Source organism: Ruditapes philippinarum, unplaced genomic scaffold (assembly GCF_026571515.1).
Source record: "Ruditapes philippinarum isolate M1 unplaced genomic scaffold, ASM2657151v2 ctg1852_1_1_1_1, whole genome shotgun sequence".
Classification (NCBI taxonomy): Eukaryota; Metazoa; Mollusca; class Bivalvia; order Venerida; family Veneridae; genus Ruditapes; species Ruditapes philippinarum.
Window position 1 is genome coordinate 24,345 of NW_026855584.1, and position 14,318 is coordinate 38,662.

A 14,318-nucleotide genomic window follows, 5' to 3' on the forward strand; every position below is an offset into this window, starting at 1 on the left:
GCACTGTGCATGAATTGGTATACATACAAGTATTCAAAACTATATGATACATTTCGAACGATATTTTAGAAATATCCTTGTGTGAATTATTGATTATTTTTACATAGTGACATATCATATTGAACACAATTATGGCAAAACCATTTACATACATTTGGATGGGCTTAATGTAACTTTAATTAAAGGCACAAGAAATGCCTCAGAAATCAATGATTTTTCTTTTATTCTTTAGAAGGGCCAAGCATGCGTTTGGTAATGTTTTGATAATTGGTTTTCAGAAAGAAACGCTGAACATGCATGGAAACTATAAAATCTTGCCAAATGTTTTTTTATGAATAAAATTAATGATGTTGTTGATGTAATGAAGTTATGGTTCTAAAGGCGGACGCTGTGCAGAGAGTGCACTGTACTACACTAATTAATTGTAAACAATTTATTAAAACTAATATAATTTATTTATTTCAACAACATGATAATTATCACTATCAGTCGCGCAGGAGTTGCAATAAATAAATCATCAACAAATATAAAAATAATAAATATTTTCAAATGTGTCATTGTTCGAAGTGGTTTCAAGCGTTTCAGGCATCGCGAGTTGAACAAAAATTTGCTTTGGATATCCCAACATTTCTAAAAGTCAAATGTTATAAAAGATTTGAGATTTTAATCAAAAGTGGTAGAAACGAAACTTAAATACGATGGTTATCTTTTTGTTTTTATTTTACTTTGTGACAACAATTGATTGTTTTAATTTTCAAAAAGACGGCGTAGATATAAAATATAAAGTGTCAAATTTTAAAACATGCGTAGATATTCCGGAAATCTCGAAGCTGTCCATAACGAGCGTTCCTTTAAATGACTGTGTGTTTAATTGCGCGGTTACCCGGAATTGCGACGGTCTTGTTTTCAAAAGACAATTTCCACTGTGTGAGCTTTACAAAGGCCCTGTCAATGAACTCGAAAGAACCGGAAATTGCGTACACATAAAACGTGAGGACATACGTGACGTAAGTTTTTTCTTTACAATTAAATAACAAGAAGAGATTTTTTCTTTGTTTCAGTAAATGTTTATCTTACATCTAAGTGAGAATATTTAAATCTTCTTCACTCATTTTGGAGCTTGTCGCAATGTCTAAAAATCAACACATTTTAGAGAGATAGCTAATTAGCGTGCTTTCGCTCCGCGCCCCGCCGTTTATTTCTTAAATCCCGCACTGCGCCCCTCCCCCCGGGAAGAAAGAAGTTTTTTTTTTAATTAAAACACACCCCGATAATGATCGTGTTTTTGCGCCCTCGACATTTGAACTTGTCTATTCTCGGCTTTTCGCTTGGCTGGTTCGCGGAGCGAAAACACGAATGGCACAAATCATACATCATACGACAGGAATTTAATTCATGTGATACCCGGCAAAGCAAGCTTCTAATTAAGATTTTAATTCTCAACTTCTAATTATGTTTTTTTATTTCTCCTCATTAGACTTTAAAAAAATATTAAGAGTTTTAAATTTGTTATTAGGTTTATTTCTCCAAAGTATGAGTAAATATTGAGTTACAAATTGTAATAAGGTTTAGTTCTCATTAGGCTTTTATTGCTTTTAATTTAAAGTGTAGTAGTCTTTTTAGGCTTTTAAAGCTCCTAAACAGAAGTAATTAAGCCGTTATTAGGTTTTACGACTTTTAAAGAACATAGACGGTTTTCAACTTTTCATTCTATGTATATAACAGAATTATTTTAATTTTGCAAAACTTCAACGTTTCATAAACGTTTTATAAGCATTCAATATTGGAGATATATTTCACTCTTTGTTTTCAAATATTTACCTTGGGGGCATTGTTGCCAAAATACGCATTGCATCTCCATATTTGACTTATTCTACTTGTAATAGAAAAGGAAATAGAAAAATAGAAAAGGTAATGTGACGGACTGCAAGAAAAAATAGATAAAGCTTTAGCAGCTGCCAGTAGACTGTACATATTTGCAAGTCTTATCTTACATGCTGAATTTGTAAAATCCGCTTTACAAGGTTCCATTTTTAATTTTTTATAGAAGCGTCTGTCAATCTTGGTATTTTAAGATAGACATTTTTTAAGTTAGTCAGCTATAAGTACAGATTCGGATCTGCAAGGATGTGCAACCTGGCATACTTATATACCTATACAGGTAAAATCATTTCGTAAAGGTGCAGTGTTATTAGCAGTGGCCATATTTACACAATTACTTTTGATCTAAGTTAATTCAAAGTTAAACTAATTCTATTATACATTTTTCAGTCTACCTTTATATCTACGTAACTGTACCATATGCCTTTAAACTTTCATTTGTTATATTTCCTCAAGATTGGAAAGTTATCAATGCGATAGGTGCATCAAAGAAACACTTTTAATGACACACAGTCAAATCGGCCGCAATCCATCAATTCAATGGCATTTCACATTGCCTTAAAATATAACGAATAACCAACCCTCATCTATCAACTCAACAGCATGCGACACAAGAGATTACTTAAATACATAGGAAAACTTGGTCATAGTGACTCACCTAACCCTTTCCTGTTATCAGAAATTTTTTACAAACTATAGTTTTAAACCCTCAAGTGTGAATAAAGGTACAATACGTATAAAAATATCAGCTTGATTATCTGTTAGACAATTAGCAAGTTTCACATAATAGACATCATCGAAAATACTTTTTTGCATAGCAGACTGGCGTTTGCATGCTGGAAATTTCATCTGACATTGGGGGGGGGGGGGGGGGTGTGGGCGGGGATCAGATGAGTCGCTTGCCATACAAAAACGTTATTTTAGCGCATTTTATGAATAAACCGCGTTAAAAATGACGTTATTTTAGAAGGGAACTATGCTTATGATGACACATTTCGCCGTTGTTATTAAAGTTGTAAATCCATGCCCTATTGTAAGAAAATAATTACAGAGTTAAGCGGTGTAACACCGCACTTTGGGGTCCAACGCACTTTGAGGTCAAAATCGCGAAATTGACCCCAAATTGCGTTAATATGCTACATATCAACGCACTTTGGGTTCCAGAGCTCTGAAGGTGTCAACTGAGTTCTATTAAGTACCGAGTACTGACTTATTTTCGATCTTCGACATTGAAATATTTGAGGTGGAGTTCAAGATGACGGTCGATACCATGTTTGATGCTTAAGTGATAAAAGTTTCATTAATTGAACCATTTGAAATATGTAAAAATTGTGTCCATATAACAAAGTACTCTATTACATAAATTGTGAATGTATTCCTAGAATTAAAAGATGCTGTGAAAAATATCCTTTGTCAGTAATATACTTGATAACTGTTGGTGCCATATTGAGCCCCATTTTGAATATGATGAGGATGAAATAAAATGCAGTTATTTTTTTTCCAAGAACTATAAATATACTCCATTACAATGTTCCGGTGATATATCAAGTTTCTCGATCAGACTTTAAATAGTGATTTTTACAAATACATTATTAAGCTTATCAACACACTTAAGTTTTTTTGTAAGTTCCGTACAACCGTTCGGCAGAGGATTTTTTATGGGAAATCTTACATACTTCTTTAGGTAGGGCAAACACGAATTTTATAATGCTTAAATAATGGTATCAGAGAAATGTAAGATGCTTGTTACCTGAATAAAGAAGCAATAAATTTGAAATAATTTGTCATAAAAGTAGCATAATGTAGACATCCATCTAAAATACTAATTCACTATAACTGTACTCATTGAACATATGAACAGATGAAAAGATCAGGTTCAGGTAATTGGTCAATGAGTTAAGGCCTCAACAGACGGTAAGATTTATATGTACAACACTAATTAGAGATATGATGTACAATACAACACTTTCATTCAGACAGGAATTCTGCATTGTAGGAATCATCAGGTTTCCCATAAAAACAGTTCCATCCCAATTGATTCCTTACATACTTTACTAAAAATATATTTTTCTCCATGAGTAATGATTGAAACACTTCCATTTTCTAAAAAAAAGTCTATAATTGTCACAGGGCGAGATTAATGTGCAGCCTGACCGAGACTCGAACCTGGGACCCTCGGAATACCGTACTGCGCCTCTACTGACTGAGCTATCCAGCCGCTTACAAACTACCTTTACTGATTAGTGAACAGTTCAATACTGTGACACAATCATTTTTTTTCTTAATAATTTGGGATTCGAACATACCAAAACTTTGGGTCTCCTGAAGAGATCTTCAACACCATTTTTATCCCATTGTACTACATGTAAAGTTATGTTTAAGTTTCAAGTTAATTCTTCTGGAATTTCATTCATTAAACAAATAATCAGGGGATAATTGGGAAATATGTAATCTGTCGGAGGTCTATACCAAAAGTATTAAGAGATAGAACATGTCCTATTCTGTTTATCTAGTATTCAAGAAATAGTAGCCTTCACACAGTAAGATTTCCTTGTACATCTGAGTTTTAATTGATGTTGTACTTTAAAGTCATACCGTCTGTTGAGGCCCCTTAACTCTTTGGATACTATAGAAGTACACCAAAATTTAAAAGCTTTTAAGAAACACAAGTAAAAGCATATTGGGCCTTTATAACGTTATTTTTATAATCTCGTGGGGTCGAAACTCCACCATTCCCTCTATATCCCCCCAGTGAGAACTTTACATTATTATGAAGTTCCGCTCTTAATATGTGACTACTTAAAAAGTTTATGATATTTTTGAGTACTGCCTATATACGGACTACTTCTTAAGGCCGCATCTACATCTAGTCAAGTTTCTTAAATATCATATTTAAATAAGCTAAGTAAATGGCCCTTTCAACATATTATCAGGCACATTTTTACTGAAATCTCTTATTAAGATTTCCCAGAATATATACCTTTGTCTCTGTTAAGACTATCATATTTCTATAAAATATGTAAATAAAATGAATATGAGCAAACTTCATAAAGACTACCCAAGAATGCTACAGACAAAATTTGGTGATAATCCATCACTTAGTTCTGTAGAAAAAGATGTTTAAAGATTTTTCTATTTTTAGCTCTAGAGACCCCTAAAAGGGGCCAATTAAATTAAAATGAGCAAATTTGATACAATACTACCTAATAATGCTACAGACAGTTTTTGGGGATTATCTATCATTTAATTTAGTAGTAGAAGATGTTTAAAGTTTTTTTTTTTTGCTCTGTTGACCCCTAAAAGGGGCCAATTGAAATGGCATGAGCAAATTTAAGTGTGACTTTCATAAGGATGCTACATACCAAATTTGAGATGAATCTGGCCAGTAATTTCAGAGAAGAAGATGATTGTTGACACATGACGACGGACGCCGGACTATCCCCCTTTGATGCTTATAGCTCAACCTAAACCTTCGGTTCTGGTGAGCTAAAAAACAGGAAAATGATGCAAATAGCTAAAAGCAATGGAGTACGTAAAAGGTGTACACTCTTTTAAAATAAATGAAAAATGTGAGAAAAAAATATTTTGAGCCTATTGATTGATACAAATTCTTTATTTGATGAAAGTTCTTTACTAACTGATAAAGATCAGTTAAAATCCCATTAAAAAATTTAAAAATCCATTTAATATTTTACTATACTTCAGTGCGCATGTTTTGCTTGATTTTTGTTTACCATTGGCTTTGAATACCATATATTATTTAAAACATCATGAAAATTCATTTTTATTGATTGAATTTTTATGACCCCAAAGTGTGGTCGTTTGTCTGATGTAAAAAAATGCATATGTACCTGTGTAACGCACTTTGGGGTCAAAATTGGACCCCAAAGTGCCTAACGCACTCTTGGGCGGACCCCAAAGTAAGTAACGTACTTTGGGGTTGAACCCCAAAGTGCGTTGGACCCCGAAGTGCGGTGTTACAAAGCGGTATCGATGAGTGTCCTCATTGTTTATGTATTTTATCGTCTCTACCTTAATTCTTTTGATTTATTTTAACAATAAAATGAAACGATTTATTTTAAAAATAACATATTTAACCTTTAGAAAACGCCGCTTTAATTAACTAATTTTTTACGTATGCTAGATTAGAATAAACATTTTGCAAAACATTTTATTTTATTCTAGCTGGATGATAATGGACAGACGTGTGCGAAAAATGATTCGGCATGCTCAACAATAGGTACGTTTTTTTGTATTTTTAATTGCATTTTATGCGTCAACCTTTTTTCCGGCCCCATGCAGAAGTTAAGTATGGGGCTAGCTGGTTAAAACGATGATGGGTTAGGAATGAGGCGACACCCAGGTCAGTAAAATCCTTGGTTCTGTTAAATTTTCTCTTATTTTTATCGGTCAAAGAAACCTGGAATAAATCAAAGTGCTGGAAGCACTGGATGGGACGATATGAAACGGAAATTAAGTAAATATTGTCACACATGGCCAAACATCGGTCATGTTGCATCAAGATTTTTCTCAATTTACAAAGGGCTGTAATATTCTATGCCGGTGTTTTATAGGGCTTGGATAGTGACTTCCAATTATGGTTTTAAGACAAGTATATGGTTTCATGTAAATATTTTCAGTTTAATTTTTCGGAAGCTGATGTCATACATGTATGTTAAAGTATCAAATAAATACCACCAGTACATACATGTCGTTCTGAAGCTTGATGTTGCTTGCAAAACTATAACTGAGATGTTTCTAACTCTTTACAAAAGGCAATTTATTCAGTGTAATATATGTTAGATCTCCAATTTTGATCCCTAAACCATATACATTTATATTTGGTTTCAAATTAATGCCTTCTGTTTTTCTGTATAAATTGATGTTACATACTAAGCCTTAACCAGAATTTTCCGAGCTCACAAAGGGCTTTTTATTCTCAAAAATCATTATTTAAACATTATTTAATTCATGTTTGCCCTTTCTAAAGAAGTAAAAACTTACTTGTTTCTGACGCTTAATTGTGCCTTAAAGGCAAATTTCATTCGTTGAAATAAACTCGGATTAAAGAGATCATCAATTTTGGCAAAATTGAATAATTAGTCTCTGTTTCTTTTTATGCGGACTAAATTTATTATCCAAAGTATTTTTATATCATGATATTGAAATTAGACGTGGAATAGTCTAAGTATGTGCTTCCGATTCATTTCCGGCGGTTTTCATGTTTGTACTATCCTTAGTTTTCCTTAGGCTGTTAGGCTGCTAACTTCACAAATTTCGAAGCGTTAGAATAAAAAAAGAAAGTTCAATTTCTTAAAAAATAAAAATCACGATATTGAAAAAAGGCGTGGAATGATCTAAAGAAGTACTACTGATGCATTTCCAACCGTTTTCATGTTTGTACTATTCTTCGTTTTCTTTAGGCTGCAAGGCTGCCAGGCTGCCAACTTCATGAACATATCATAACATTGTTTTCAGTATTGATCTGCTTTGAATATGCTCACTCACTTGACATATAATGATGCTGAATCTGTTTTAAATAGCAGGATGCCAGTACCCTAAAATTCCGAATGGGAAAGCAGAGGGGAACATGTTTTCAATTGGAAGTACACAAACAATTAATTGTGACACTGGTTACGTAATCCATGGCAACGACACAATTAAATGTATGGAGAACGGAAACTGGACTTCATTGCCAGAATGCCGGGAAGGTAAGACCTTAATATACCCTCCTTTAATCACTAAATTGAATTAAGTGATACATACAATCGATTTACCCTGGGGTATCATCAGTAAGTCTCCTTACGCGCGGTCTGATCAGGATCCATGTTGTTCGCTTACAAACCCTATAACAAGTAGAGAAACAGATAGCGAACAGCATGGATCCTGATCAGACTGTCTGTCAAAAATGCATGTGTTCGAACATTATATGCTGGTAATAGTGACTTGAATTACCAACTTCCAGCTGTAAAATAGTTGGGAAACTATATATGTAGTTCGTTATTCGAATATCCAACTACCAACTACTTACCTACTTACCAAAGTGACGCTAATTGTTAAATGCCCGTTATTCCCCAGAAATGCTTTTAATTTTGATCTTTAAAATATTTTTAATACGGGTTTATCAATTTCTGCAAATTAAATTATTCGTTTTCATTTGAACTAAATTTTATTAGTCAAAGTATTTGAATACGCTTAGTCACTTGATATATACTGATGCTGAATCTGTTTTAATTGGCAGGATGCCAGTACCCTAAAATTCCGAATGGGACCCTAGTGGGGAACATGTTTTCAATTGGAAGTACACAAACAATTAATTGTGACACTGGTTTCGTTATCCATGGCAATGATACAATTAAATGTATGGAGAACGGAACATGGTTTTCATTGCCAAAATGTTTGAAAGGTAAGACCTTAATATACCCCCCTTTAAACACTAAATTTAATTAATTGATACATACAATAGATGTGCCTGGGGTATCATCAGTAAGTCTCATTATTGTAAGTAAAATGTGCTTGTTTACGTAAAGCACGTGACAATTTGTAAATATCATGTACAGGTGACATATGTTTACGGTAACATAGGGTCATCACTAATTGTATTTGCTAATTGTTCGTTATATTTTTCATTATTTGAATGATAAACATATTCCATGTCCAAGCTTTTATCTTTGCCGATTTTAATGGTATATTAAATATAGAGAAAGAAAGAATCTAGTAAAACGGCAAAATGGCATCTCGAGTAGGCACTGAATCAAAACGAGTTTGCAAATTTCAATTTTAAAAATTTTAAAAATAGAAAAAAAAGAAAGAAATAGTTCTCCCAAAGAACGTCCAAACCGGCTAAATTGAAATTGTTGCTTGCTCGGTTTGATTGAGCCTGTTCCTGGACGATACTGGAAAATTTCAGTTACCGTCCAAGCCCCTCAGCACCGGCTTAAACAATGTTTTCAATGCTCTTGAAGTAACTCCGCCTGTCAAGATTTTGTTTTGTTTTTTTACATTATTTTATCATTATGCATGTTAGTACATCATAAGGCATATTATAGCATACTGACAAATGTGAAATATCATGCCATCAAATGAGACAAACTATTTCAAGGAAAACAAAATTGAGATAAACGTACATGTACTAAGATTTTAAGACAGTAGATAGATTCAAGATGCAAGTAATGATTTATATGTTTTGTGTGATAAATGATAAATCATGCAAATTGATTATCATGGAAAAATAATGAGACTAAAACATTGGGTAATTTAAAATATGCTTGAAAGGAATAAAGATATATCTAATTAAATATTCTAACTAAAAATCTAAAAGCGGCGAAATTATTTTATTTCCATAAGCTTTTAGAAGTTCTTTGAAAGAAGTTCTTTGAAGTTTCAAGAAAAAAGTTCTTTGTTTTAACACACATAAATATTGTACAAAATAATATAATGCAGTTTTGAGAAGGTAGGGTTTTAACCGTTTAGTTTTAATTTCGAGATTAAAAAAAAAAACAACAACAAAACAAAAACAAAAACACAAGAAAACATCACAGTGGGCTTGTATACATTTTAAAATTAAATTCAATAAGTTGAATGCGTTTTTATAAAAAGAACGAAAAATGCCATGGCAAAGTACCAGTTTGCCATGGTAAAGTACACGGCAAATACAAGCTTTGCATGCATTTTTATAAAAAGCTAGGAAAGATAGAAAAGAAAAACGAAACACATTAACTTTTAATGTATTAAATATATTAAATAATGTAACAATTTTAGATAGTTTTCTTTTTTTAAAGCGCGTACACAATATGGATTGAATTTGCAAAAACTGCCATGAAAAAAAAACCGGCAGTTATTTTTTGCAATTATGTTGTGAATACGCCATTTTGCTTTTAATGAATTACAACGATACAGGTACTTTGGAATAAATCTTTTTCAAGATAAGAATAAAATGAATGAATGAATGAATGAATGAATATATAAATAAATAAATGGATAAATAGATGGATGGATAAATGAATGAATGAATGAATGAATGAATGATTGAATGTATGGATGTATGTATGGATGGATGGATGGATGAATAAATAAAGTATTTGTAAACTGCAGATAGCAGAGATAACTTTAATATACTCTTTAAATTAGAGATACTGTCTTAAAAATTTCTATTTGAACGTTAATTATATTCTTTTATATGAACTTAATCAACATACAAAATCCTGCATTAAAATTATTTTTGTTCATAGTACGAGAATGTACGGAGTTGAAGATACCTAATGCTACTGTAACGGTGAATACAACGCATGCTAGTGTGACGTGTGTTACCGGCTTTGTATCCAACAAGACGAAAGACTTCAACCAAATCATAACGACAGAAACATTTAAATGTGACGAACAAGGAAACTGGTCTCCAAATATGGAATGTACTCACTATAACAGTACGTATGTATGATATATGAAAGAACTTATTGTGGTATATATTATAGAATTAGCTGTACAGATTTTGACAGGTCCTAATTGTAATAAATCAAATTTATTTAATTTTAATTTTCATAAACTAACATTAGCCTGCCTGCCTATATCAATGTTATAAAAACAGTAACAATTTTCACCCACCAAACCGTCCTCGATTTCATAAACAGGCATTTGTCTTTCTGTTTTAATCATTGCTACTTAGACGCGTTTTATTAAGCAATTGAAAATAATATTGACTATGCGCCCTGTCGTGCTAGGTGTCCTGTTGGGCGGTGTCCTGCTGGGCTCCTTGCTGATGGTCCTGTATTGGTGGAGGGGGTGCATTCATTGAGTGCCGCCCTTCCTTGATGATCTTGATTTTTTTCATATTTTACATAATCAGCATGTATGCTTTAAAGTAAAAGCATTAATGATTAAAATATTTTATAACAGAAGCTGCAAAGCGGAAGCTAGAAAGCAAACTACATGTACTACAGATAAGCTAAAAAATCACAAGTAACAAAATCAAAATCAAAACTGAAATGATTGTCATGTATTGAGTACATTAAACAAGAGGGCCGTGATATCCCTGAGTCGCTCACCAGAAACAACTGCTTTTCAGTGTTGGGATGTCAATATATTCTAATTTTACATTTGAGCATAGAATATGTTTAAACAATTATTTGAAGAAATGCCTTGACCTGGGGCATTTAAGCTTTAGCTTAAACGGGGCTAATCAAATTAATATGAGCAAACTTGATAGAAGACTACCTAAGTATGCTACAAAGTTTAGTGATCATCTATCAATTATTTTCAGTAGGAAATAATGTTCGAAGGTTTTTTTCTATTTTTAAGTTTGCTGATCATCCGTCAATTTGTTCAAAAGTAGAAGATGTTTAAAGGTTTTTTCTATTTTTATCTTTAGCGGCCCCTTAAAGAGGCCAATCAAATTCATATGAGCAAACTTGATAAAAGATTACCCAAGAATGCTACGGACAAAGTTTGGTGATAATCCATCCATTAGTTCAGTAGAAGAAGGTGTTTAAAGGTTTTTCTATTTTTAGCCCTAGAGACCCATAAAAGGGGCCAATCAAATAAATATGAGCAAACTTGATAAAAGACTAATCAAGAATGCTACAGACAAAGTTTGGTGATCATCCATCCATTAGTTCTGTAGAAGAAGATGTTTTTCTATTTTTAGCTCTGCTGACCCCATAAGGGGCCAATTGGAATGACATAAGCAAATTCAAGTGTGACTGTCACAAGAATGCTACCGACCAAATTTGAAGTAAACCTGCTTAGTAGTTTCAGAGAAGAAGACGATTGTCGACGCATGACGACGGACGCCGGAGCATCCCCCTTTGATACTAATAGCTCACACTGAGCCTTCGGCTCTGGTTAGCTTAAAAGGGGGAAAAATCAATAACAACAAAAAATATAAAGAATGTTGCCCTGCACAAATATCCTCTATATATCTACAGATATAAAGAATATTGCCCTGCACAAAAATCCTCTTTATATCTACAGATATAAAGAATATTGCCCTGCACAAATATCCTCTTTATATCTACAGATATAAAGAATGTCGCCCTGTACAAATATCCTCTATATATCTACAGATATAAAGAACGTTACCCTGTACAAATATTTTTATATATCTACATATAAAAAGAATGTTGCCCTGCACAAATTTCCTTATATATCTACAGATATAAAGAATGTTGCCTTGCACAAAAACGTTACACACAATTCAACATTTGAATGTAAAGATGCCGGAATTGCTACAGATGGGAAATGGGATTGTAAAAAGTACCGTGGCGATCACTGCTCTCAAAGATCACCAATAAAAACGTACAACGCTTGGTGGGAAGTCGATTTATGTAATTTTTATTCTGTCAAAAGGGTTTCCATATTAGATAAAGGTAAGCTATTTTTAAAAGATGTGTAGATAAAAAACTGGACAAAGGAAATAATTTTAGCTTTAAAAAGAAAAAAATCTCTACAAACAAAAGATGTAAATTCTGAAGTCAGAACAAATAAATATATCTCATGAATTTGACGATAATTGCGCAAAAATGTATCTATATTTATTATTAGATTCCAGTTTTCATTAGATGATAGTCTGTACCATTTTAATCTATCCACAATGAAACCGGCTAGATAAAACCGTTTGTAAAAAGCAAACAAACAGTCCATAACACTCCTAAATAGCGATACTCTGTTATTATGGCCGTTTCACTTTTTCATACAAAATATCAACAAGTTTAATTTGGGTCTTTGGACCGCCAGGCCGCCAACTTCAAGCCACTAGGCTGCCAGGCTGCAAGGCCGCTAACTTCAAGCCGCTTGGTCGTCAGACTGCTAGACAGGCAACTTCAAGCGCCAGGTCGTCAGCCTGCAAGACAGGCAACTTCAAGCCGCTAGGTCGTCAGGCTGCTAGACAGGCACTTTCAAGCCGCTAGATCGTCAGGCTGCTAGACAGGCAACTTCAAGCGCTAGATCGTCAGGCTGCTAGACAGGCAACTTCAAGCGCTAGGTCGTCAGGCTGCAAAGCCGCTAACTTCAAGCGCTAGGTCGTCAGGCTGCAAGGCCGCTAACTTCAAGCCGCTTGGTTATCAGGCTGCTAGACAGGAAACTTCAAGCCGCTAGATCGTCAGGCTGCTAGACAGGCAACTTCAAGCGCTAGGTCGTCCGGCTGCTAGACAGGCAACTTCAAGCGCTAGGTCATCAGGCTGCATTGATTGATTGATTGATTTTCTTTAGACCGACCGGTCAAGAATAACCTACGAAAGTGCAAGCACTTATTTCCAGTAGGGTCCTTACCTCAGCAGACACTAGAGACAGCTATGAGATACAAAGAAATCCGGGAACCAGGTCCTAGCTCTTATTGAATAGATTCCTTGGTTCTTTTACATGCCCAGTGTATAGCACTGATACATGCGAGGATTACCTGGGTTTCGTACCAGTAAACCTCTAGTTAGGTGGGAAACACTGAAAGTGTATCTGAAAATCCCAAGGGTGTTACCCAGGATCGAACCCGGAACCTGAGGAGTGACAGTCAGTGGTCTAACCAACTGAGCTATCGCGCCACCTTAGCTTCAAGCCGCTTGGTCGTCAGGCTGCTAGACAGGCATATTCAAGCGCTAGGTCGTCAGGCTGCAAAACAGTTGCTAGTCGTGCCTGTTTTACATGCCATTAAGATAAGCCGATTCCCAGAAAATCTTCATTAGACAACCATCTATATATGCTTATCTACAAATAATTAAAACAAGTGCCGGAAAAAAGTCACAATGTCATATAAATAAAACAAAAAACAGTCCATGAGTTAACTTATTTAATTATTTGCCAACCGGGTTCTCTTATGATCATCAGAGCAAATATATATATATTTTTCGTGCGATTTTTCTATGTATATTTTCTCGCTCATGACTTTCTCTATATATATCTATATCAAACATTTTTTTTATTGACTAAATTGACTATATAGATCCGAAGGCATGCTGGTTACTACTTTTTGTTCGTTTGTTTGCTTGTTTGCGTGCGTGCGTATTCGTATGTGTGTGTGTGTGTGTTTGTGTGGGTGTGTGTGTGTGTGTGCGTGTGCGTGCGTGTTTGTGCATAATAACTGGAAGCATAGAGTCTGATACATATTTCGTATATTTGATCTCATTTTAATTCTGTATTTACAGACGATCAGTTCGGGACACCAGGCTCCTATAAGGTCTTTGTTGGAAACAAAACAAATCCTATGATACCTTGCAAATACCCGATGGAAGTGCATGGCGATACTATTTCATGCACCTGCAATTCTATTGTAGGACGAAACGTCAAAGTAGAAAATCAAAATAATCGTCACCTCACCCTATGTGAAGTTGGTGTTTATGAAGACTAACACAATGGAAACTGATAATGAAACTGAAGGTATATTTTGAGAAAAATAAAAAAGAGTTCTAAAGAATGTGTTTTATCGGCAATATAATATAATATAATATAATATA

At 34.0% G+C, this 14,318-nt stretch overlaps 2 protein-coding genes across 3 annotated transcripts in view; both read left to right on the forward strand.

The window, feature by feature from the left end:
• The first annotated feature begins 518 nt into the window (after positions 1-518).
• LOC132743807 (uncharacterized) overlaps positions 519-14,318 on the forward strand; it is a 67,110-nt gene continuing 53,310 nt past the window's right edge. The window contains exon 1 of one of the 2 annotated variants that reach the window (XM_060732372.1): positions 519-1,007. In XM_060732372.1, the coding sequence (XP_060588355.1) occupies positions 699-1,007 (309 nt within the window). In that variant the 5' untranslated portion in view covers positions 519-698. The remainder of the gene's footprint in view (positions 1,008-14,318) is intronic. The other variant, XM_060732371.1, reaches the window with a different exon arrangement.
• On the forward strand, positions 8,122-14,282 carry LOC132743797 (uncharacterized). The gene is made up of 4 exons (XM_060732362.1): positions 8,122-8,287; positions 10,113-10,304; positions 12,030-12,242; positions 14,010-14,282. The coding sequence occupies exons 1-4, from the start codon at positions 8,167-8,169 to the stop codon at positions 14,210-14,212; spliced, it is 729 nt and encodes a 242-aa protein (XP_060588345.1). The 5' UTR covers positions 8,122-8,166; the 3' UTR covers positions 14,213-14,282.

Excerpts from the sequence above, each read along its gene's own strand:
- LOC132743797 (XM_060732362.1), top strand. The coding sequence starts at position 8,167 with ATGTTTTCAATTGGAAGTACACAAACAATTAATTGTGACACTGGTTTC. Across the intron at positions 10,305-12,029 it reads GGAATGTACTCACTATAACA|ATATAAAGAATGTTGCCTTG; the intron begins GTACGTATGTAT and ends ATATATCTACAG. Across the intron at positions 12,243-14,009 it reads GGTTTCCATATTAGATAAAG|ACGATCAGTTCGGGACACCA; the intron begins GTAAGCTATTTT and ends CTGTATTTACAG.